Source organism: Miscanthus floridulus, chromosome 15, assembly GCF_019320115.1.
Source record: "Miscanthus floridulus cultivar M001 chromosome 15, ASM1932011v1, whole genome shotgun sequence".
Classification (NCBI taxonomy): domain Eukaryota; kingdom Viridiplantae; phylum Streptophyta; class Magnoliopsida; order Poales; family Poaceae; genus Miscanthus; species Miscanthus floridulus.
In genome coordinates this window covers 2,148,441-2,171,838 of record NC_089594.1, presented here as the reverse complement: position 1 = coordinate 2,171,838, position 23,398 = coordinate 2,148,441, and the positions used below count along the sequence as shown (strand labels likewise).

The following is a 23,398-nucleotide window of genomic DNA, read 5'->3' as shown; positions in this document are numbered from 1 at the left end:
CTCGACTCGATTCAATCAAATTCACTTAAGGGGTAGCATCAACTCATGTTATAGCACGAATCTGAGCAAAAAAGAACGAACTAAATCGGTCTCAAAATAAAGAATCGAAGCAAGAACGGGGGAGGAAAAAACTGAGAAAAAAAGCTAAACCCTAGAGGCATTCTAGGCCAAACCCTAGAACACGAATTGAAGTCATCGAAGGGACGAATCAGAGAGGCAAAAGCAAAATCAAAAAATACAAGAGGAAACGGGAGCACCTGAGACTCCTCTGTGCCAACCGCGGCACCGCCGAGACCCACCGGCATCGAGCACGAGCACCATGAGCGGCCACAACAGGAGAGAGGGGGAGGGGGGAAGATGAGGACAACTGGCCTGCAAGGCCATGCCTCTGCCCTGCCCTGCGTCAGCCGCGCGCACGACCCAGTGGTAGATCGAGACGGAGGGAGAGGGAGAGGGGAGGGGGGCCGCCCGCGTTGCGCCACCTCGTCGGAGGACGGCCAGCGCGGCGGGCCCGTACGGTGCGCCTGCACACCGGGAGAGGGGGAAGAGAGGGAGAGGGAGGGAGAGGGAGAGAGGAAGGGGAGGCGAGGGGGAGAGATGAGAGGGCACGGGGGAGAGAGGAAGGGGAGGCGACGGGAGCGAGAGAGGGGGAGAGATGAGACGGCATGACTGCTCAGGGGTAAAATGGTCAGTTCAGGCTAAAAGTTTGGACGAAAAATATTAAAAGTGGAGTTAAAACTTAAAATGGCATTATAACGTGTTGAACTCATGTCATAAGGGCATTTCAGCGAAGCCCACAAATTTAATGGCATTTGGTCGAAGCCCACCTGCCATGGGCAAATTTCCAATTTTCTCCTCGCCGCCGACGCAAAGCAGAGCAGACGCCCCACCGTCGAAGCATCCCCATGGCCATGGCTTCCACCGCCACCGCCGCTGCTTCTCCCCGCCTCGCCTTCCCTCTCCTCTCCGCGCCGGCCTCCTCCTCCAATACGCCTCGCTTCCCTCTCCGCCGCCGCCGCGCCTCCCGCCCCCTCGCCGTAGCCGCCTTCAAGAAGCTCTCCGAGGCGTCCCCCGTGCCCATCCCTCAGGAGCCCACCCAGCCCCTGGTCGACGAGGACACCCTGCCCCCCAAGCCCGGGGTCTACGGCGTCTACGACCCCGCCGGGGAGCTGCAGTTCGTCGGGATTTCGCGTAATGTCAGGGCCAGCGTCGAGGGCCACCGCCGGAAGGTCCCCGCTAACCTCTGCGCCTCCGTCAAGGTATGGCATAGACTAAGCATGTATATCATTATATTAACAGTTTATGCTCCCAATTACATGCCTCGCTTTGGAACTAAACCAGTAATTACCTTTGAGCTAGCTTTGGTATTGGGATCGTTAATTTGGGCAAACTGATACATGCTAACTTGGGCTGGAATGGTTTAAGCCTGTGTCCTTTCTCACTTTTTGCTATGGCCGAAAGCCCGAAAGGAGGGAACAAAAGGGCACCAGTTTTTGTAGTTGCGAATAGTCGATATGCTTACCTTATCCATTCTCCCCAATCAGTAATATTCTCATTGATTGGCCATTGTATAAACATCTCTAGCTAGTATCAGTCGGTCCATACTTTGCTTGATGTAGGAGTTTGCATTTCTCATTCGGTATGCTCACTTACTTTCTTTCTCGCCGAAAGAAAATATGCTTTCTACTTCATTCTCCCCCATCTGCAGTAAGATGGAACCCAGTAATTTATTCTTCTTTCAGCCATCCATGAGCCTTGTCCTGGTTGACAGAACATGACGTTCAACATACTGTCTGCAAAACAATATGTGCATATTGGTAGCTGATTTAGTATTTAGCATTGTATTTTTCATTCTAACCTCTGTAACTGATTAGCTTTTATTAGGACGGTAGCCAGTAGGTATGATATTACATTATTCACAAGCCCCTTCTTTATAGCAGGTTTGTGGACTTTAAATTCCTTATTGCTTCTATAGCATGTTAGCAACTATGGGGCCTGCTCATGCAAGATCATGAATCTGGATATGTCTTCATATGATGTGTTAATGCCAAAGGATCTGCTGAAATAACATAAATTCGGTCAAAGTTTTAGCTAGTGGTTGTTCTACCCCATCCTGTGTCCCATTTTAGTCAGTTCTGTGAATTGAAGTTGTTATAACAGCCCTTCTGAATATTGCCCTGGTTCTCCTGGGGCCTTAAAGACTTGGACACACCTGCTGCCTTAACTCCTCTTTTGCTTCATTACTTTTGTATACCAGTATGGCACTATTCTGCATAAAATAAATCTGTCAAAAAGGAAAATTAATTTCTACTTTTTGCATGTTTAATACTTGAATATCTGATTGCACTGACATTGTAACATGTGCAGGTCACAGTATCAGATGAGGAGACACCAGATTGAGCTGCCCTTAATAATGCCTGGAAATCATGGATGGAAGAACATATAGAAGCCACTGGCAAGGTGCCACCAGGGAATGTTGCAGGAAACTACACCTGGGTTGGTGCCCCCCAGAGGCCTCCAGACTTGCGGTTGATGCCTGGACGCCATGTCCAGCTGACTGTTCCACTAGAACAGCTGATAGACCGGTTGGTGAAGGAGAACAAAGTGGTAGCCTTCATCAAAGGATCAAGGAGTGCTCCCCAGTGCGGATTCTCACAAAGGGTGGTGGGTATCCTGGAAGCACATGGAGCGGATTTCGTAACTGTTGATGTGCTTGGTGAGGAACACAACCATGGGCTAAGAGAGGCGCTGAAGACGTACAGCAACTGGCCGACGTTCCCTCAGATTTTCGTTGGCGGGGAGCTCGTGGGAGGCTGTGATATTATTTCATCCATGGCTGAAAAACGGGAGCTTGCTGCCCTATTTCAGAAATAGTGCTTACGTGCTGGATGATTAATTGCTTTTCATCCATTTTTATTCTTTTACTGAAGAAGAACGCCAAGGCTTTGTTGTTGTTGTACTGTCTATGCAACTGCAAGCATACTTGGGTGGTTGTAAGAAAAAAAATATTTGGCCTAAGAAAATGGTCATTTGGACTTTCATGAGTGCTACTGAGGGGATATATCTGGTTATTCCTGAGAGGAGATTCAGAGTTGGGGTGTTCTCTGTATTTTTGTCATTGCTTCAGATCATGAAAAAGTTGTAGGCTTGTATGTTCATGCCAAACAGTATGTTGTATACACAATGATTGCAGGTTACTGCAAGACTTGTTTTTGGTACAGTAATATTTTTTTAGTAGAAAAAACTGGATTGTAAGACGAAACTAGGGAAGGTGAAGTTGTGGTTTTCAAGCATGCTGGAGAACTGCAATGTAATAAGTTGCTGATGTCTATGCTCGGTTGGAGCTGTACTAGCTTGCTATCCTCTTCTTTTTCCGCTTTTTTTTGGTGGGAAAGACTAACAGTTCGTTATAGGTTTGATCAAGTATGGTGGGCAAAGGTTGTTGGATAGTTTTCTTGATTTTCATGATGTATTACACTTCCTGATTGGAACTTGAACTGTACAGGCAATAAATAGGGAGGAAAAAAACCTTGCGTGTCCTGTTCTAATTCATAGATTTCGTTGTTTCATTAGCTGTTGTATGACACTATCAGAAGCTTTAACTTTAGCTTGTAAAGGAGGTCATGTCTGGAGAAGTGAAGTCCCAGCTGTGCATCCAAGAAAGTTTCCAAAAAAAAAAAGTGCATCCAAGAAAGGTAAGCAGTGATTTGACTCGTCCGGTAGCGTTGTTGCTCCTGCACGGATCATAGCACAATGAAGTGCATTTCGCTGTCATTTCTTCAATTTTCTCAGAAGAAAACGTGAAAATAAGCCCAACTGTGTGTATGCAAGTTGCTTTTGTGGTGGTCCGATCCATTGCTTGCATGGGTTTCTTATACGTAGCATGCATCTCCTGCGAAAAGTTGTTATCTGTTGCTTTCGCCAAAGAAATAAAGCGCTGTTGCAACTGAACCGTACGTATTGTGCATATATATGGAAAAGACTGTTTAGTCGGTGGAGTATATATGGAATATATTCCGCCAACAATGCAATGCCGTCCAAGAATAAGTTCCGTCCATTCAGTCTTATGTTAAGCTTAATAATTTATTGTATGTTTGGACCATTTCATTTGTACTTGTGATTGAATTATTACGTACGGATTCCCAGCTTATAGTTTTCTCCCTAGCAAGCTACTCTCTCTGAAGCGTGCTTAATTTGTTATAAGAGTTTGAGACTAGAAAAAATGGCTTACCACCTTAAGTTAGCCCACGGAAATCACAACAATTCATACAAGCAACAACGTACAAGTGGTTGCTTGGTACTACATCCGTCCTGAAAAAATAATTATTATAGGGGCATTTTCGATTACAGTATCTAAAGTTTAACCAAATGTGTAGATAAAACATATTGATGTTTATAGCATCAAATAAATATATTATAAATGTAGGTTTCATGACGAATATAATGGTACCTATTTTGTACAATAAGTATTAGTATTCCCTGTTTTGCCGGCTAGGACCATATTATTGTTGTTGTTCTCGTTTTCTCTCTCTCTGTATAGTGTCTGTCAGGGCTTTCTACATTTTAAGATAACTAGATATATGCCCGTGCGTTGCATGGGGGTCACGAATTTTTACGTACAACTACGTACAACTACATCGACACACGTGAGTTATGGCTTAGGTAAACATATTAAGAAATATATAATCTAGTTGAGCCCTTTTACAATGGTTGGAAATGCTTTCTAACGCTTCCTGATGCCTACCCAAAATAGTTGTTTTTGTTGATTTTTATTCATCAAGGGCAATATGGTCATTGCGAATCCCCTTCCCCCCAAACCGCACGCACCTCGCTCTCTCACTCACCCTAGGCCGCCACCACCATTGAATTGATTGCAAGATGAAATTTGGCACTGAACTTGCTATTTCGGCTAGTATGTTTTGAATAGGTTATCAACCTGAAGTAATTACAGTAGTCAGGAAAATGAGTATTTCGTCCTTGTGGCTTTGCTTTCTTAAATGAATCTACTCCTATGTTCGTCCTGTTCCTGTGCAACCAATGGAGATCAAGCTAGCAGCAACCATATATTTCTCCAGGCTCCCTATTGATTAAGCTTCACATGCCTTTCGTCTGTACACAGTGGAAATCGAAGCCGTATCTAATGGGTGCCGGCGGACGGCCACATCCCGCGTAGATCCCCTGCAACGGAGCGTCCTCGGCGCGTACAAGTCGACGATGGCCACAGTGTGGCGACATGGCGACGCGCTGGGGCGTGACGCTGCTGCGTGCTAGCGTTTTCAGCCCGAGCGAGGACGAGAAGCACCAACGCTACACCATCGACATTCGGCAGAACTCATGTCTGGCCTCCGGCGGCAGCACCCATTCATCGACTCAAAACATTATTTTTATAATTATGGATTTACCGTTTTATCCTTGATTAAAATAAATAACTACGAAAAAGAAATTATCACTCTTTTATTTGAAGTCCTAATCCTCTCAACTTTGGAGGTGTTGGGAGGCGTTATGGCGCATATGGGCCCACCGACCATAGACACATCCAACGCCTCCCGACGCCTCCCTCATTAACACAGCTAACGCTTTCTGACGCCTCTCCAACCATAGTAAAAAAGTTCAATCTAGTTATATAGAAAATATAAAGTTGTCTTCACCTTCCTCTAACCATACAGAATAGTTCCACTTCACATTGAAAACGGCAAGGCACAATTGTCTGCTAAGTAAGGTTCCCTCCGTCCTACAGGGGTGTATTTTTTTGCCCCACGGGTCTCGGGTTTAGGACTAGATCGGGTCATGTGCAAGAGCGGATTTTAGAGAAAGCCTAATAAAACTTGTCTATAAGGCAAGCCAAGTCATCAATAGACAAGTTTAGAGCCTACAATTAGTCCCTTTCTATAGTCTAAATATTATTTTTAATCAATATGCAAGGATAGGAAGGGAAGGGTTAACCTCTACGAAGACAAAGTGTCTTGCATGCGTGACGAGCTGATCGACAAAACCAGTGCCGAGCATAGCTTTCTCTCTCCCCTTTTGCGTGCACATGGTTGACATGGCAGTCGAATCAGACTGTTATTTAACCTGCTCTTATTATTTTTACGGTGGCGTTGGACCCGAGCCTAACCATCCACGAGCCCTCGCGCCGACCGTTGTCCGCGTCAGGCAGAGACCTCAGCCTCCTTGGCACCGCCAAGCACCGCCGCCGACTTGTATTTTTTTTCCTGATTTCATTTGATTTGGTTTGATATTTTCTTTTTTTCCAATTCGAATTTGGAACGATTTGATTTGATTTGATTTGGAGGAGCTGAGGCAAAAAATCCGGGGGCGAGCTGAGCAAGCGTGGCGGTACAACGATACCCTACACACATATCTGACTTGTATTTTTTTATTTCATTTAATTTGGTTTTATATTTTATTTTATTTTTTTTATTCAGATTTAGAACGATTTGATTTGATTTGATATCCGATTTGGAGGAGCGAGGGAAAAAAATTCGGGGACTAGCTGAGCAGGATGGGGTGACGAGCGACGACGATACCCTTGCTTCAGCTCCTCAGGCGGTTCGTTTAAAAAAAATGACAGTGGCTGCTATAGTGTCGTCATTAGTGTGCATGGTGTGGTGGTGTGCATGATCGATTGATTCGTCCCAAAAGGGGCGGGCTTGGGGTTGGCACATGCATGTGGTGCCCGCTGCTTATAAGTAGCCGCAAGAGACGCCGCGCCCAGACACGACATATATATTTTTTGTGTTGGCTTATTATTTGTGGGAGAGGAAGAGAGAGGCTCAGTGTCTTACGTTACGCCTCCCGTTCATGTCCTAGCAAAACCAACACCATCTCTCTCTCGGATCTATCTTCTCCAACTCCGGCGGTCGATCGCACCACCACCGTACCAATGCAGACGCAGACGCAGACCCAAACGACGCCGCCGCAAAAGCAACAGCAGCCGCCCTCTTCTTCACAGATGACGATGAGGCGGCCGGCGGATCAGGTTGAGGAGGCGGCGGCCAAGGCGACGGAGGACATGAAGAGCCGGGTGGACGGCTTCGACGCCGGGAAGCCGCCGCCGTTCCGCATCGGCGACGTGCGCGCGGCGGTGCCGGAGCACTGCTGGCGCAAGAGCCCCTGGCGGTCGCTGTGGTACGTGGCGCGCGACGTGGCGGTGGTGGCGGCGCTGGGCGCGGCGGCGGCGGCGGGCATGGATAGCTGGGCGGTGTGGCCGGTGTACTGGGCGGCGCAGGGGACCATGTTCTGGGCGCTCTTCGTCCTGGGACACGACTGGTACGTACGCCCGTCCGTTCCTCCTCCAGGCCGGCCGGGACCACTCATCGTCGTCTGTTCCTTTTCTTGGTTACGACGACGATGCATGTAATAATTAATGTATACATATGTAATGTATTGATCGGTGCAGTGGTCACGGGAGTTTCTCGGACAGCGCGACACTCAACAGCGTGGTGGGGCATCTCCTACACTCCTTCATCCTCGTCCCCTACCATGGATGGTATGTTGTTCTTCAATTCGATCGATCGATCGAATTCCTCCCTTGCGTCCTTTGCTTCTTCTTCTTCTTCTTCATTCACCTCCATGGCTCCATCCCTTGATGCATGCATGCCTATATAGCCTTTTTGTCGCTTTCGTTTGCAATAAGGCATCGACGACAGCTATGGGTGTGCACGTAAAGTAAGGCAAGCAAACAAAAGATGGAAGAGAACACACTGCATGCATGTTGCTTTTTCTCTTTTTTTCCTTCCCTCCAAAAATTCGATACGACACGATCTCGATCGGTGTCATAGATATTTATTTGGATGGTCTATGTAGGAGTATATATAGAGCATATATATATCGTACGTATAATAACATTTTTATATGGAGAGCACACGGCTTGTTCGACTGTCTGGGCTGGATCATGGATTATTTACTGCTGGCTGGTTTGGTGTGAGAGAAAAATACTGTTCCAACTTATAATTCACGATCGTTTACGGCCTGCCGAGCTGCATGTTGCTCGCTTGCTTGATTATATATTACTACTGGTATGATGCACGCATACCAGTGTAGCATCCATGCATGTACTAGCTAGCTGCATAATTGAATTTGTTGCATGCAGTGTCTTGTCTTCATTCACCTCAGCACAGCCAAGTACTAGCTAGCTGTGTCATGTATATATGCACTGTATACAAAACATGTCATCATGTAAAAATTAAAGAAATCCATTGCCATGCACACATATATCGTCATTAGCAGGCAGGTTTGATATCTTCTTAATTAGCTGGTCTTTGATGATACATCGTCATGCATAATAAATATTAACCTGAGCTGGAACACGTATATACCTAGCTTGTGACTGAGGAGTTGACTGGTTAATTATTGGTGGGCATGCACGAATGATGCAGGAGGATCAGCCACAGAACACACCATCAGAACCACGGCCACGTCAACAGGGACGAGTCATGGCACCCGGTCAGTCACTCAGTACATCAATCTATCTATCTATCCATCTATCTATTTATTCGTACACTACTACTAGTACATCTTAAATATAAATATTTTTTTTTTGTTGCCGCTAGTACGTAGCTGCTACACATATACTCTCTCTGTTCAGAAAAGAATGTAATTATGGGATCCGTACCGGTCAAAATAGCTCAAGTTTGACCAAGTTTATAACAAATAGTATTAATATTTATGTCTCCAAATAAATTTATTATAAAAATATATTTTATGACTAATCTAATGATATTAATTTTGCATCAGGAATGTTAGTATATTTTTTTATATAATTTTGGTCAAAGTTCAAACTGATTGACTTCTCGGGAACTAAGAATTGTATTTTTTTTTTTTTTTGGACGGAGGGAGTAGAAGCTAGGAGTGCATACTCACTTAAGTAAGATAAATGTGGTTGAGCTTCACCGAGCAGCAGCATTTAGGCCTCCAACAACCGTCATGTTCTTCTAGAGACGATAGCATATATGTGCAGTACTATATTAGCAAAAAATCTCAGCATAAATTTTGTCCATCCTTTTGTGAAACTATCCTTTGCTTTTCATGCATGGGATGCTCGACCAACTAGCTTTCAAAAAGACTGCTGCAGATCTAGGCGCTCCAGGCAGTCACATGGCATTGCAGGCTGCTAATCAACCACAGCTTCTTATTAGCTCTGACTGATGCAGAGATTAATTGAAAGATGTGGTCCATGATGCCTGAACCAATAATAATGAATTGGGTACTGGCTCCTACCATCACCACCACTGCACCAGCAGCAGCAGCAGCAGCAGCTGGCAGCAGCTAGATCTAGCTATATCTGTATCTGCACCATGTAACACCCATCACGAGAGTTGCTGCTAATAAATACTAAATCATATATGACTGCTAAATTGCTAAATAAGGTACCACTGCCTACCATTGTTGGATCCCAACAATTAATTAAGTTACTACTGTCAAAATTTTATACTGCTGGCTACCAATAATGCAAGTACCAACCCAAACACACTTGTAGTGGTATATCTGTATTTGGCAATGCCATACGATGGTCAGCCTAGCTTATTGCCCTTTTATTTCTTGTGTCGTCAGGGGCAACTACTAGCTGCATCATGTTTTATCAATATCAAGATGTAATGAGGAAAAAAAAGTAAACGAGAAAAGTTTCAATATAATTCACGTCCTCCAGATCTCTGAGTGGTAATCACAAGATAAGCTACAGCGATGCTTTACTTTTCTCGGGCTCTGATTTGCAGTATAATGGCTGTGCTAAATGATCATTAGTTGGATTATAGTACTTATTAATTTGCGGACATACATTGCTTTTTTTTAGGGCAATGGCAGGTGCTTTGCCTTTTTCATTTCAGTAGGGATTGAGTAATGTACATTAAGGTCTGATGACCCAATAAGGGGGAAACATAGAACAAAAAGGATGAGCGCAGCATCTGCATCGCCTGCCTGAGCGCAGCCACCTCTTGCCTGATTACAGCCACTAGTTGTATCTCCGTTAGTGCTTTGTTGTCATATACTCGTCGGCATCTTTCCTTCCAAATGTTCCATGTCGTATATGTGATAATTTGATTTCTATGTTCCGGATCAGCTGTTTGTGTTTCGCCCGATAGATCAGACCACCATAGTTTCAGATTGGCAACCGATTGCCTTGGTTGAATGTTTAGGTGGCCGGTCTGCTGCGCTATGTGTCACCAGACTCTTTTGGAGTAAGGGCAGTTTGCAACCATGTGTGTCATTGATTCATTACGTGTTCTGCACAACTGAAAAATTGGGTTTGCTTGTCCTCCCCGCTTAATTATTCGATCCGACGTGAGCAGCTTCCTTTGCAATAGCAGCCAGAGGAAGAACTTGCATTTGTTCTCCGCCTTTGTTTTCCAAATATCTTCCCACTTGTAGTCCTTTATAGACCCTTGGAACTGTATCATGTATGCTGATCTTGAGGAATAGCGGCCATCTGCCGAGAATCGCCACCGTATCTGATTCGGCTGTGTGGTTAGCTGGATCCCCCTTATGCGCTGCCACAAATCAACAAACTGCCTTAGCTGTGCACCGGTTGTCATTCGTCTAACCCCGCGCATCCAACTATTTTGGTTCAGGGCAACTGCGACTGTCTGATTCTTGCTGTCGTTGCTTTCGGTTCATATGTGATGGAAAATATAGTAGTATCTGTCTTTGAATCCATGCCAGTGTTTTCTGAAACTTAATTGGAGCTGCCTGCCTGCCTGCCATATAATGCAGATCACGGAGGGGCTGTACCGGCGACTGGAGCCACGCACAAAGAAGCTAAGATTCACGGTCCCCTTCCCATTGCTCGCATTCCCCGTCTACCTCGTACGTGTTAATCTGAATAAGATCATCTCATACACATGCATGAATCCATATGCATGGAGCGTCTCTCATCAAAATTTTTCAAATGTTCAGTCTCCAAACTGATGAAAACAAACTCAATTAGATAGTTGGTTGCGCTTGGATGGATGCAGTTGTACAGGAGCCCTGGAAAGACGGGCTCCCACTTTCTTCCCAACAGTGAGCTGTTCAGCCCCAAGGAGAAGGGAGACGTCATGGTCTCAACCACCTGCTGGTGCATCATGCTCGCCTCCCTCCTCGCCATGGCGTGCGCATTCGGCCCAGCCCAGGTGCTCAAGATGTACGGCCTCCCATACCTTGTAAGAAAACCAACCACACTCTACCAGTACTGTCCTAGCTTATTGTCGATTTGATTAGTAATTTCCCCCCACTAACTAACTAACTAACTAACTAATGTTTGCTTATAAGCAACTAGTACTACTTCTTTTTCCTAGCTGGTATACGTACTTGCATTGTGGAATCATCAGCTAGCAAGCAACTCAAAACGAATACCAAAAGCAGCAGTATTGATGATCGATGCTTCCCTAACTGCATGTGTGCAGGTGTTTGTGATGTGGCTTGACTTGGTGACGTACCTGCACCACCATGGCCACCAGGAGCGCCTTCCCTGGTACCGCGGCGAGGAGTGGAGCTACCTGCGCGGTGGCCTGACGACGGTGGACAGGGACTACGGCTGGATCAACAACATCCACCACGACATCGGCACCCATGTCATTCATCACCTCTTCCCGCAGATCCCGCACTACCATCTCGTTGAAGCTGTAAGCTAGCTGCTACCTTTTAACCATGATCCATCTATATATATACGTACTAAGCTCTACTGAATCGTTATCTTAAAAAGAGCTCTACTGAATGTCTGAATGAATATGTAGATGCTACTGAATTACTTAGCTCATATATAGCGCGTCTGAATACTCAAAAGTTGAAACACGCGCGCAGCATGTTCTCGAAAAAAAAAAAGAATACTCAAAAGTTACAATTGTCTTGCTTATTCTGTTGCTTACAAGTTAAACAAAATGTAACATGAAAACAATTGTCTTTCTTCTTCTGTTGCTTAAAAATTGAAATTTGATCTGAAAACAGACCAAGGCAGCGAAGCCAGTACTGGGGCGATACTACCGGGAGCCGCCGAAGTCAGGGCCGCTGCCACTGCACCTCCTTGGCGTGCTCCTCAGGAGCCTCAGAGTCGACCACTTCGTCAGCGACCATGGGGATGTTGTCTACTACCAAACTGACCATGACCTGACAACTACTGCTCACGGCGCCTGGGCTGCCCAAAACCATCATAAGCAAAAATGATTCTCAAAGCAACACTGGCCGGAGTAACGATATATTATTTTGTTACAAGCAACAAGCCACACAAGAACTTCAACTCCATATATATGGAATTGAAGCCTGCTGATAGATGATAGCATAGGCATGAGAAAGTCAGTCAAATAAGAAGCTAGCAAGCTAAAGGGTCATCTAGTTGAAGAACAGGTATTAATCATATTGTGACAGGCGGCCAGCCTTGCAACACACAGGACTAGCTACTTACTACACATTGGTTCGTTCATTGATTGCTCGTACTACCTAGATGTTGAGTTGGAGCCCTGGATTCGTGTAACGGTGGTTGCATGGCCACTACTCTCTGAAATTTGTATTTCCTACCTCTCAAAAACGTTATTTAATTTGTGTGATACAAATTGGGCTTGATCTGTACCATTTTATTTGGAATTTAATTATATGCATGGCTACTAATGACATATCACACTTCGACAGTTTAGGATGATCATCTACCGTTTATATCCCTTCTATATATACTGCAATACCAGAACATTTGCTAGCTGTTGTTGAATGTACTCCTCCTTGTTCTACTGCATATATCATGATTCTTAAATCTTAATTGTTTGCACGAGAGAGGAGAAATTTCCCTCACCATGCAGCGGCTGCATCCCCCGAGCTTAACCCAGAAGCTACAACGAAATTGGATGTTTCCACCGGGCCTAAATTTCACCGTATGCTTGCTTCCGCCACACCAGGCCAGCAAATGCAGGCCCAACTAGATCTTAAAGAGTATCATCCTCAATCCGCTAGATCGCACGATAATAATGACGCTCCGATGCAGCCTAAAAATAATTCAAGCTCTCCAAACAAGGCCTAAATGCCACGTAAAATAAAACGACAGGACCACTTTGCCGAGGCTAATGTTGCAGGATGCCAAATTTTGCTTATGTAAGCTTATAATAATGTGTTGCTGACTAGTAGTAAAGGTCTTGTTTCTCAATCAAGGAGCATCAACCAAAAAAATATCTTAGCAACAGACACCAGTTCAAATACTCTATTAAGATACCACAGGGATTCCAATCCAACCCAGATAAAACAAGCTTACGGCATGCAGATAGCAATTCAGCGGAGTAGAACGAGGCTACTAATCCCCCAAAAAAATACGAAGGCTACTAGTATGCAGTTAGCAATTATCCTAATCCGTTGCCGTTGCTGCCTAGGGCTGCACGTTAATCTTCAACTTCATCTTCATCCATATCACCTTGGATCAGGCAGGCAATACCCAGCTGCCATTCAACGATATATTTTCCCACGTCATCATCAGGTCAGCAAGTCTCAAACAATATATGGTTATTAATATTACATAATAATAGTGAGATCGATGAGATGTATCTACATACATGTTTGGTGGTCCGTTGTCATCTTCCACACGGCCCTCATGACCACCAATCATCGCCCTGTCCAACACGCAGAATACAAGATTTAATAGAATATTATGTTGATTTTACCTCCAACTAGATTATTGATCAATCAAATGTCCAAACAAATCTTGCAGTCATGTGCAAAACTAAACCTGTATACCAGCACTAACATAACAACTTAAATACCAAAAGAGAAATCCACACTTACTTTTTTGTCTTCAAATCAACCAAAATTTTCCAAATATCAAGAAAAAACAGGAACGGGGTTCCTATTTCTGTATCATAGTAATTGATGCCCATAAATTTTCCATTCAAATCAACAAGGGGACCTCCAATAACAACCTAATCAGGTTATATGGAGAGGTCAGTTGTGACGCCAAGTATGTAAGGCTAAGTACATCATATTCTGGTAAAAGTACAACAACAAAGCCTTTTAGTCCCAAATAAGTTGGGGTAGGCTAAAGTAGGCAATTAAAAAAGAAAAGGCAAGGGTGCTACCTTAGTGGTTCTACATGTAGTGTACCAAAGATATTCACAATCCAAATCGCTTGACACCTCGTCGTAGTCTTGGATGTATTTCCCACTTGTAGCCATTAATATACCTGATTCAAAGCAACGGCCCACAGCTACTACCATTTCATCATAACATATCGACTCAGGTTCCAGCTTCACAGGACACTCAACATTGTAATTATTGACGCTGACTAGAGCAATATTGTAATGTAAACTATAATGTTCCAATTCCCCTACAGTCTGTTCGTTGTTTGGAAGCAACACCTCAATCTGCAAACAATACAATGAGACTTAAGCAGTGTCTTGGACGAAAAAAAATCACAGTAAAATTCAAAGTACCAACCCTTAAGCCGCTCACAATCTCATTTGCGCCATCGGGATCCCTAACCAAGCTGGCTGAGGTCAGAATAGTCGGACATCCATCATAGTTAATGAAAAATCCTGTGCATGCAAAGAACTTTGATTCACCTGGACACCATAACTGCCATTAGCTAGTGATAACTGAACATAAATGTGAAAAAGTAAATAGCGCATCACTGTGAAATCACCATGGAACGAAGCAAGTGCGACAACAATGTCAGATATGTGAGAAGAAATTTCTTTCTTGAATTTACCCCAGACACCAGTAGGATATTTGTCGCCAAACTTTTCTTCAAAAGTATTAACATTCATGCTACCTGGTAGACAAGATATCGTATAATAGTTAGTGGGACAGCAGGGCTGTAAAAATGCGCAGCGCGTGATAACTCAGCAAGCATTGACTCATGACCACGTCCCTTGATGGACTGAGATAACCCAAAGTGTAAACCCAAATTGCACCTTTGCTTATCCTGGTGCAACAAGGTTGATTAGCACTGACATGTGTTGATTCTAAGTACAGCATTTAACAGTCACTTAAAGTTCTCCACATAATAACTTAAGATTAAAATGTTATGGCAACTTGTGCAGCAACTCATGCCATCTCTACTCTTCAAGGAGATTTGATGGTCATGGTGTGCTCTATGCACACTCAATCCAGATCTTTCTAGATGGATTTAAGAAGGATGTGTGTAGCATTTTATAGCATAGTGTTGTACTATCTGCGAAGGGCGGGCCTGATGCAAGCGGTAGAGTCTTACCGCCTGTGACCGGAAGGTCCCGGGTTCGAGTCGCAGTCTCCTCGCATTGCACAGGCGAGGGTAAGGCTTGCCACTGACACCTTTCCCCATACCCCGCACAGAGCGGGAGCTCTCTGCACTGGGTACGCCCTTAGTGTTGTACTATCTGCGTATGTGTATATGTAGGAGCCAGTTGATATGATTACACGTATAGAAATTTTTAGACCAGAGTAAAATTACTTTTCAAAATCAAAACCTGATGTACACTTATTTTGTGATCACAACGCACAGGCATTGGCTGAATCGCTAGTGCTCAAGTAATGTTAATGGATTAACTCTTAACACTATAATATAACTGTAGAATACTAAACTAGCTATATAGAAGTACAAATGTAAAGGCTTAATTTGAACCACTAGAGGACCTTAGAAACAGTGATGAACTGCACAATTAAATAACATTTCGTGATCAATATTGGGTGGTTGTGTACTCACCTTCAGGATACGAGCGAAGTTCCACACCTGTGAGTCTTTTTCTATGCCTGTAGATAAAACATTAATACGAGTATTAACCCAAAAGGGATCAGCACGAGTAGATAGTGTAATAATACAAGAACTGAGCAAATGTTAAACAAAATCTTTTTTTTCTTGAAAAATGTAGGAGAGCTGCGTGTCATTTCATTGAGAGAAGAAAACACAATACAAAGGGCCAAAAAAAACCCCTCCAAACACCCCACCACACACATCCTTGAAAAACAAAGGTACATACGCGCCACGCACAAAAAAGGACAACCAACGACTACCCTGCCCCAAATTAAGGACCAAGACCTGCAAAGGAGCTCCTGGTGAGCAGAAGCTCCAGACATACACCAAAGGCTGCTCTCATTGGCAATCTTTTGCAAGACTACCTCCACAGTAGGACTCTATACCTCAAATGCACAATCATTTATATGTTTCCATAATTCCCATGCAACTAGGATAATCAGAGAATTGAGACCACTCTTCTGCTCCTTGGCGGAGCCAGATTTTTACATCAGGGTATTCCACGTAAAAAATTACTATACTAATATACAATATATTGAACTATAGGTCCATAACAATAATCAAAAGTGTACAGTGTACTAATACCATAACATTTATCAATTAGTTCCTCAGCCTGAGCTACTCTAAGAATTCCCATCTTTTTACAAGAATTGCCAAGAATATGCCTGTTTGGTACAGCTTATCTGGAAAGGGTTTCCCAATAAGTTGCACAAATAGTGTAAAAGCGGCGGCCAAAATAAGCTGGTCCAATGCAGCTTCTGTTTTTTAGTACAAATGAGAGTGGTGGGAATAAGCGCGACCGAAATAAGCTGCAAAAAAGCTTCCCGTTTGGCCGTTGGTTTCAGCTTATTTCGGCCATAAGCAGCTTAACAGGCCCTTTATCAAACACATAGTGTTTTGCTCTAAATTTTATCAATCAAGATTGTGATCCGTTCTAAATTAGAGAAATTAAATCATTACCTGGTGCGGTGGTGCCTAGAGGCCTGAAATCTAGAGAATGGACACCGAGTAAGCCTTCAAGGCTTCAACACCGGCCACCAGCGACAGCCAACAGCAGACCGGACGCTGGCTGCTTGGGCTGTTTCTTGTGGGCTACTGGGCTGCTAGTTGATTCGTGTGTTTTTAATCCAATTAAACAATAGGTTGCACATGTATACTAGTATATATATTTATTTTTCTCATCAAAGTCTTGGGTATTCCATGGCATACCAGGGCATACCCCTGGCGCCGCCCATGGGGCACTCTTTTGACAGCCCTATACCACCAGTTAGAGAAACGGGTGGTATCCAGTTAAACAAAACCTTGATAGTCAAGAGCGTCCATACTCCCTTGTAATGTTCATATTTTAATCTCAACAAAATATTCTAACATATTTTGAATTAGACAAATATGTTGGCTTCAATATTTGAAATACAGGAATATGGCTACTCTACTCTACAATACAGAGCAACTGTGACACATGCCAAGTACAGCTGTTTGATATATCTTACGCTAGGTACCAAAGCATCAAGTTATTATTAAGGGTAAACAAATACATTGGCTTCAATATGTGATACGCAGGAAAATGGCTACTCTACAATACAGAGCAACTGTCACACATGCCAAGTACAGCTGACCTGTATGATAATATCTTACGCTAGAGGTACCAAAGCATCAAGTTATTATTAAGGGTAAACACTGAAAGCTGCAACTACAAACATAGACAAGCAAACTGGAAATATATTGGCACACCTGACTGACTTCATCATCGCAAGAAATGTTATCTTTTCCATGGATGTCTGTAAATGGTTCAAACGATCAGAAATTATATCCCTTGGCATGAATATGGGTCTTTTCATATTCGAGAAAAGGTTCATGCCAACAAAGTTCCCATCAAATTCAAAAAGTGCGCCCCCCTGCATAACCTAGAACAAACAAAAAAACATGTGGCAAGCAACAAGGATTACAATGGAACAGAATAAAATGACCAGGTAATAAGAGTTCCTCCCACCTTTACATTTACTAGCCACTGTTGACTGTCTCGTGCAAATTCTAAATGTGACTCCCTCCAGTCATTATTACTTGACATTAGGACACAAAAATAGACTCGAAAGTAGTTATATTCTTGTGCCCAGACATCAAGTAATAAGGACCGGAAGGAGTACTATTTTATATTTTAAAATGTATGATATCTTTGAAGTATGTTCCACTGCAAACTCAACCACTATGAAAACCATTCAACTTAACTGCACAAGTATACATTTTGAAAAGAATAAGGCCAAGCTTTTGCATTACAGTCGACAGCGACTAATAAAAGTAAACAGAGGGAGTAAATTAACATTTTCTTTATTGAATACGAGACACAGTTTAGAGCATATAGTAAAAGAAAAGATTATAGCACTCATAATAACGCAAGCGTACCTCAGATAATTTACATGTAGAGAACATAAGGTGTCCACAATCTTTAGGGCCTGAAGCAGTAAGTGTCCCACTTGTGGCCAATAATTTGCCAGAGATGTCACGCCCTACTGCCACAACCTTTCTACCAGGCATCAATTCCTCTGCATAACTGAGAGGTACGCAATAAACATCAAGGGCGGACGTGACTTCGACAACAGCAATTACATGATCCAGGTCATATTCTACCACAGTCCCTATGGCAACATTTCCTCCATGGCGTACTTCAATCTACAATAGTAAAGCAAGGAAACAGCACAGAATGATCACAGTTATGTAAAGTAAAAAAAGAACAATTAGTAAATGATTCAGCACCAACCTTAATGTTATCATGGCCATTTCTTTCATCATTTAAAGCTCTAACCAAAATTGCTGACGTCACAAACCTTGTGAAGTTAGGCTGGCATTCTATAGCTATGCCAGAGGATGCAAATAGCACATTTTGCCCTGCAAGATCACCATGGGACAAAGCAATTGAGACAACACTTCTAGACAACTTTGATGCAACTTCGTAACTCAGCTCACTCCAGAAACCTTGATTGTCCCAAAATAAGCAACAAGTTAGAAAACACGATACAAGACAGCCGTGAGTGCTCAAATAGAGCCATAAAAAACTATGAAGAAAAAGGAAGAACCAGCAGACCTGAAATCAATGAGTCAGTTGAGAATCTAGTGAGATCATCAGCACCCCTCTTGCTTGGCAACATCTTTCCAGAATTGATGCAGAACTGAAGAAGGAAAAAGTTGGGTCATAACCAGAAAAGGCAGCGTTGCAGGTCAGCAGGTCAGTAATTCATTTTTTATTTATGCCATACTTTAAGCCTATATACTGCGAGATACGTGGATCCGATCCGTGTCAGGAGATCTCAGGCTGGGCAATCGGTTTTAACCGATCCGATAGCTCGGTTCGGTTTATTCTGTTTTTGGAAACTTCGTTTTCTGAGATCTACAAACCGATCGGTTAATCACAAAACAGAGAGCCGACGAATTCGGTGTCGGTTTTCTACTTCCCCGAAGTCCCCAGGTGCTCGAACCCAGCCTGCCGCGCGGCCGCGCCCTGCACGCGCAGGAGTCGCCCCGCGCCCCGACGCCGCCGGCCGCGCGTCGCTTCCTGCCTGCTCCGCCGCTGCGCCGCCGGCCACGCCCTGCACGCGCAGGAGCCGCCCCGTCCGCCGGTCCCGCTGCAGTCTGCAGATAAGGTTAGGGTTTGGTTTGGAGATGGCCTGGCCGAGTGCGGGTGGGGTGGCTTCGTATGCCTCACTCAGGTGGCTTCGTATGCCTCGCTAAGGTTAGGGCAGAGCATTCATTATCAAACTAACCAATCGGTTATTATTCTAAAAACAATACATCTTCAACTCTTGTGCATCTCAGAGCAACCTGTTTATAATGGGATATAATATAATGGATGCCTTGATTTGTTCAGGAAAAAAAAAACAGACGGTTAATTCAATCTCAAACAAATAAAAACACTTTGGATTGGATCAGAAAATTGAGATGTAGCATTCTCTCTTGTTTCAGGCCATCACAAAAACAGAGGCAAATCTGCGCAGCACAAGAACTGCAGGATTGAGTTTGTTCTCGCCAACCTTCAATCAAAGACGCCACTCTTCTCTTCTGGCCCCTTTGCTATGCCTTCTCTCAGCACTCAATTATTTACATCTGAAATTGATCAGAAGCACTGATTAAAATGAGCAAATCCCAAAACCAAATTACAAAGAAATCCAAAGATGAACACATCTTGTCATGCGGATCTTATGAGATGAATGTTGCTGCGCCACCAGCGGATTAGTAGCCGAAGACAACAGCAGCGTACGTCCCCCACGTGGGATTGCCCTTGGCGGAGGAGTCCTGCACCAGTCGCCGTAGCGGAGGTCTCGGACGTTCTGTGCATGGAGGATGCGGGCGAGGCGATGGGTATGGTATGGGTATGAACAGGTAGAGAGCGAGGGCCTCAGCTGACCGGGTAGAAAAGGGGAGGGAACGACTCACCAGCAGATGGGGGGCGCCCGTGATTTTCCCAGACGAGATGGCAGGGCCGCCGCACACTGTTCACCGGGTACAGCGCCGTCATCCGCAGAGGCATGGCCGGGCGCACGCGGGTACGGCGCGCGACGAGCGCCGTCCTCCTATCTGGAGCTCGCGCGCCAGCACGCACGCCAATCTGGCACTCGAGACTGCCTGTGGGCCGAAGCGCAGGAGGGTCCCATCTGTCATGCACACCGGGGCTCACCCACCTGCTCTCCCGAGCGGCTGTCGCGAAGCCCAACGCGGGCGGCGCGGGGAGGGGCAACCGGGCGAGCGAGGGAGGTCGACGACGCGCCTGCTCCCACGCCAATTCGTCCCTGCCAACAGGCCCAATCGCAGCAGGGGGCCATCCGTCATGGACGCCGAGGCACCACTCTGCTTCCCTGAGCGCAGCGCTGAACACGTGGGGCGTGAGGTGGGGCAGGCGAGGGAGACGATTTGGGGGCAGGGACGCGAGACGGCCGTGTGGGCTGCGGGCTGCGGGCTGCGGGCTGCTGCCGCTTTCTCTGCAAGATGGGATGAGACAGGTGTCGAGTCTAGGAAGGGCCACAAAGGCTCCGAACTTGCAGCCTGTTCGTAACTGTTGCCTTGTTTGTTGACCGTTCGTGAGGAAGTACCGTAGTCTGGTTTGTGTGAGAGAAAAATATTGTTCCTAGCTGAAAAACATTGTTCATGTGAGAGGGTTGGCCAGCACCAGCCAGCTAGCCACTCCAGCCGAACAGGCGGTCTCTCGTTGCAGCCGAGTGAAGTGGGTTTTAATCAGACGGTCTCCGACAATACGACTCAAAATATAAGACCTATAAAAAGGTCACGTCCCTAAAGGCTTCCTTCTCCAACAACGAACGCAGAAGGAAAGGTCGGAACACGGACAGTTTCGTTCGCGCGCAGTCCATGAAATTTTCGCGGGAAACGGAGGGGAGGGTATCGCGCGTAATGCGGGCTTGGCTCCATGGAGGGATTATCTTGCCGCCCCGACTGCATGTGAGAAGGGAGTCAAACTGGCAGCGAGGTAGCCACCGGCGATCAACCGCCGGCACAAGGCCGGGCGTTGGCACAACTGAGTCAATCAAATCAGGTAAACTTATTTCTGGCGATTTGGTTGCTCGATGTCACCTCCACTTTTAGGGCTCGTGGGTTTCACCCCCAATCCAAGTGGAGTTGGAGAGGATGAAAGGGGATTGGGAGGGATTTTGACTTTTTCTAGGGTTGAGATGGAGATTGAGATTGGTACAATGGCGAGTACTGTCTGTGACTCAATTGCGATTTCACATATCCACACGTTGTATGTACTTCTACAGCTATCTCGGATTGACGTTGTAATTTTACAGCTACTCTGCTTGTCGTGTTTGTGTGCTACAGGTATCTTGAATTGACGTTGCACTTCTATAGCTATTCTAGGGTATCAAATTCCTCTCAGTCTCCTCCAATCCATTTGGATGGAGCGTAAAACGAACGAGCCCTTAATTTGTGGCCAATTTGTCCCTAAATCAGCTTGGCTTTAGACCTGGACTGCAGTTGCATTGCCATGGCTTGGAATTATGTCAAAATTTCAATGTTCGGGACAGCCGCAGCATACTCCAGGGACGATGAGATCATGGCTGCGGTGGCCGTCCTCACCCAGATGCCACAAAAGCGCCCTTGGGGAGGTTCGGTGCCAGGCTACAAGACTTACAAGCGTGATCGAATTGCAGCAGATCGGCAACTGAATCAAGACTACTTTGTTGAACGTCCACTTTACAATGAGGAACATTTTAGAAGGAGGTACAATCTTTGGCCTAGTTTCCATTTCCGTGACACATTGAATTAATTTGATAAACAATTCTAATTTTGTGCTGTAGGTTTCGCATGAGACAGGAATTGTTCCTTCGGGTAGTGGATGAGGGCACTGCCAAGAATACCTTCTTTAAACAGAGGAGAAATGCTGCTGGGTAGTTAGGATTCTCTGCTCTTCACAAGTGCACGGTGGCTGTATAGATGCTAGCATATGGAGGCCCAGCTGATGAGTTGGATGATCATTTGAAAATGGGAGAGAGTACTGTCCTGAAACCCTGAAGGAATTTATTATGACTGTGATCGAGGTGTTCGACAAAGAATTTCTTCGTCCTCCCAGAAGTGAGAAGATAGAGCACATATTAAGCATCAATTTGGCTAGAGGTTTCCCGAGAATGATAGGCAGCATCGATTGCATGCACTGGGAATGGTCTAACTGCCCGATTGGTTGGCAAGGCATGTACAGAGGGCACAAAGGCAAGCCAACTCTAATACTTGAGGTGGTGGCGACCGAGGATCTTCAGATTTGGCATGCTTACTTTGGTTTACCAGGGTCTCACAATGACATTAATGTTTTGCATCATTCTAATGTTTTTGATGATTTGGCTAACGGGAGGGCACCCTCTGTTGAGTTCCATGTCAACGACAACATATATTCCCTTGGAGAGATGGCATCTATCCCGATTGGGCTACACTAGTGAAAAGCATTCCTTTGCCAGTTAGCAACAAGCAAAAGGTATTTTCAGAGCAACAGGAGTCATGTAGAAAAGACGTGGAGAGAGCTTTTGGTGTCCTACAGGCTAAGTGGAAAATCTTGCATAGGCCAGCTCGTTTATGGAATAAAAAAGTACTTAATTCTATCATGCGTGCTTGTGTCAAACTTCACAACATGGTAGTTAAAGATGAGCGCGGGTCAGCTACCTAATATCCACCCATCAGAATGGCCTGGAGTGGTTGACCCACCAATTAACCAGGATAGAGAAATCTCGGGAATTGAGAAACTTGTTGATGCTCAAAACATCATTCAGGACAGAGAGACAATAGCTCAGCTTCAAAACGACCTGATGGAACACATGTGGATGCTTTACGGCCAATGCTCTGGTCCTTTTGGTCCTAATAACAGGAACTAAAGTATTTACCGGTAGGTTTAGTTTTTTTGTTGCTGTCTCTGTATGTAGCTGCAGGCTTAGCTGCAGGCAGCCTACTGATAAGGCCTTTGTATTTTGTTGGCAGCCAACACATGTAGATATTTTGTTGCTTGTTGATAAGAAATATATGATATATGTAGTGGAATTCTGTTGGAGTTCTATAATTATTTCAGTGGCGTGCACCTTCAATCTAGAAGTATTTTCAAAACAAAAGGTAGGTAACTAACATGGCTTTTCCAACATAAGAAACGAGTAGCCCTACCTGCCACCAGTCCGGTAATGTAGACTCTATAATTCAGATTACAATCTCAGAGCGTTTGCCTATTTGGTACTTTAGGAATAT

The 23,398-nt window shown here is 44.8% G+C and overlaps 3 protein-coding genes and 2 pseudogenes across 4 annotated transcripts; 4 read left to right on the top strand and 1 right to left on the bottom strand.

Moving 5' to 3' along the window:
• The first annotated feature begins 853 nt into the window (after positions 1–853).
• On the top strand, positions 854–3,326 carry LOC136509032 (monothiol glutaredoxin-S12, chloroplastic-like). The gene is made up of 2 exons (XM_066503830.1): positions 854–1,259; positions 2,368–3,326. Exons 1-2 carry the CDS (start codon positions 906–908, stop codon positions 2,398–2,400), a joined length of 387 nt encoding a protein of 128 aa, XP_066359927.1. The 5' UTR covers positions 854–905; the 3' UTR covers positions 2,401–3,326.
• Positions 2,431–2,874, top strand: LOC136509471 (monothiol glutaredoxin-S12, chloroplastic). The gene has a single exon (XM_066504259.1). It carries the CDS (start codon positions 2,431–2,433, stop codon positions 2,872–2,874), a length of 444 nt encoding a protein of 147 aa, XP_066360356.1.
• Positions 3,327–6,719: 3,393 nt separating the features above from the next.
• LOC136509143 (fatty acid desaturase DES3-like) lies at positions 6,720–12,584 on the top strand. 2 transcript variants are annotated; one of them, XM_066503957.1, is made up of 7 exons: positions 6,720–7,269; positions 7,400–7,489; positions 8,379–8,445; positions 10,711–10,803; positions 10,953–11,138; positions 11,382–11,600; positions 11,923–12,584. In XM_066503957.1, the coding sequence occupies exons 1-7, from the start codon at positions 6,884–6,886 to the stop codon at positions 12,136–12,138; spliced, it is 1,257 nt and encodes a 418-aa protein (XP_066360054.1). In that variant the 5' UTR covers positions 6,720–6,883; the 3' UTR covers positions 12,139–12,584. The 2 variants fall into 2 exon arrangements, with proteins under 2 accessions (XP_066360054.1, XP_066360053.1); XM_066503956.1 differs by having other exon boundaries at positions 10,929–11,138.
• A 546-nt stretch (positions 12,585–13,130) lies between these two features.
• LOC136509469 (uncharacterized) lies at positions 13,131–21,664 on the bottom strand (annotated as a pseudogene).
• Positions 21,663–23,037, top strand: LOC136509468 (uncharacterized; annotated as a pseudogene).
• The last annotated feature ends 361 nt before the right edge of the window (positions 23,038–23,398 follow it).

Coding starts and splice junctions, on each gene's coding strand:
- LOC136509471 (XM_066504259.1), top strand. CDS start 2,431: ATGGAAGAACATATAGAAGCCACTGGCAAGGTGCCACCAGGGAATGTT.
- LOC136509143 (XM_066503956.1), top strand. CDS start 6,884: ATGCAGACGCAGACGCAGACCCAAACGACGCCGCCGCAAAAGCAACAG. Junction 7,490..8,378: donor CTCGTCCCCTACCATGGATG/GTATGTTGTTCT, acceptor CGAATGATGCAG/GAGGATCAGCCACAGAACAC. Junction 10,804..10,928: donor TCGCATTCCCCGTCTACCTC/GTACGTGTTAAT, acceptor TCAATTAGATAG/TTGGTTGCGCTTGGATGGAT.
- LOC136509032 (XM_066503830.1), top strand. CDS start 906: ATGGCCATGGCTTCCACCGCCACCGCCGCTGCTTCTCCCCGCCTCGCC. Junction 1,260..2,367: donor ACCTCTGCGCCTCCGTCAAG/GTATGGCATAGA, acceptor TAACATGTGCAG/GTCACAGTATCAGATGAGGA.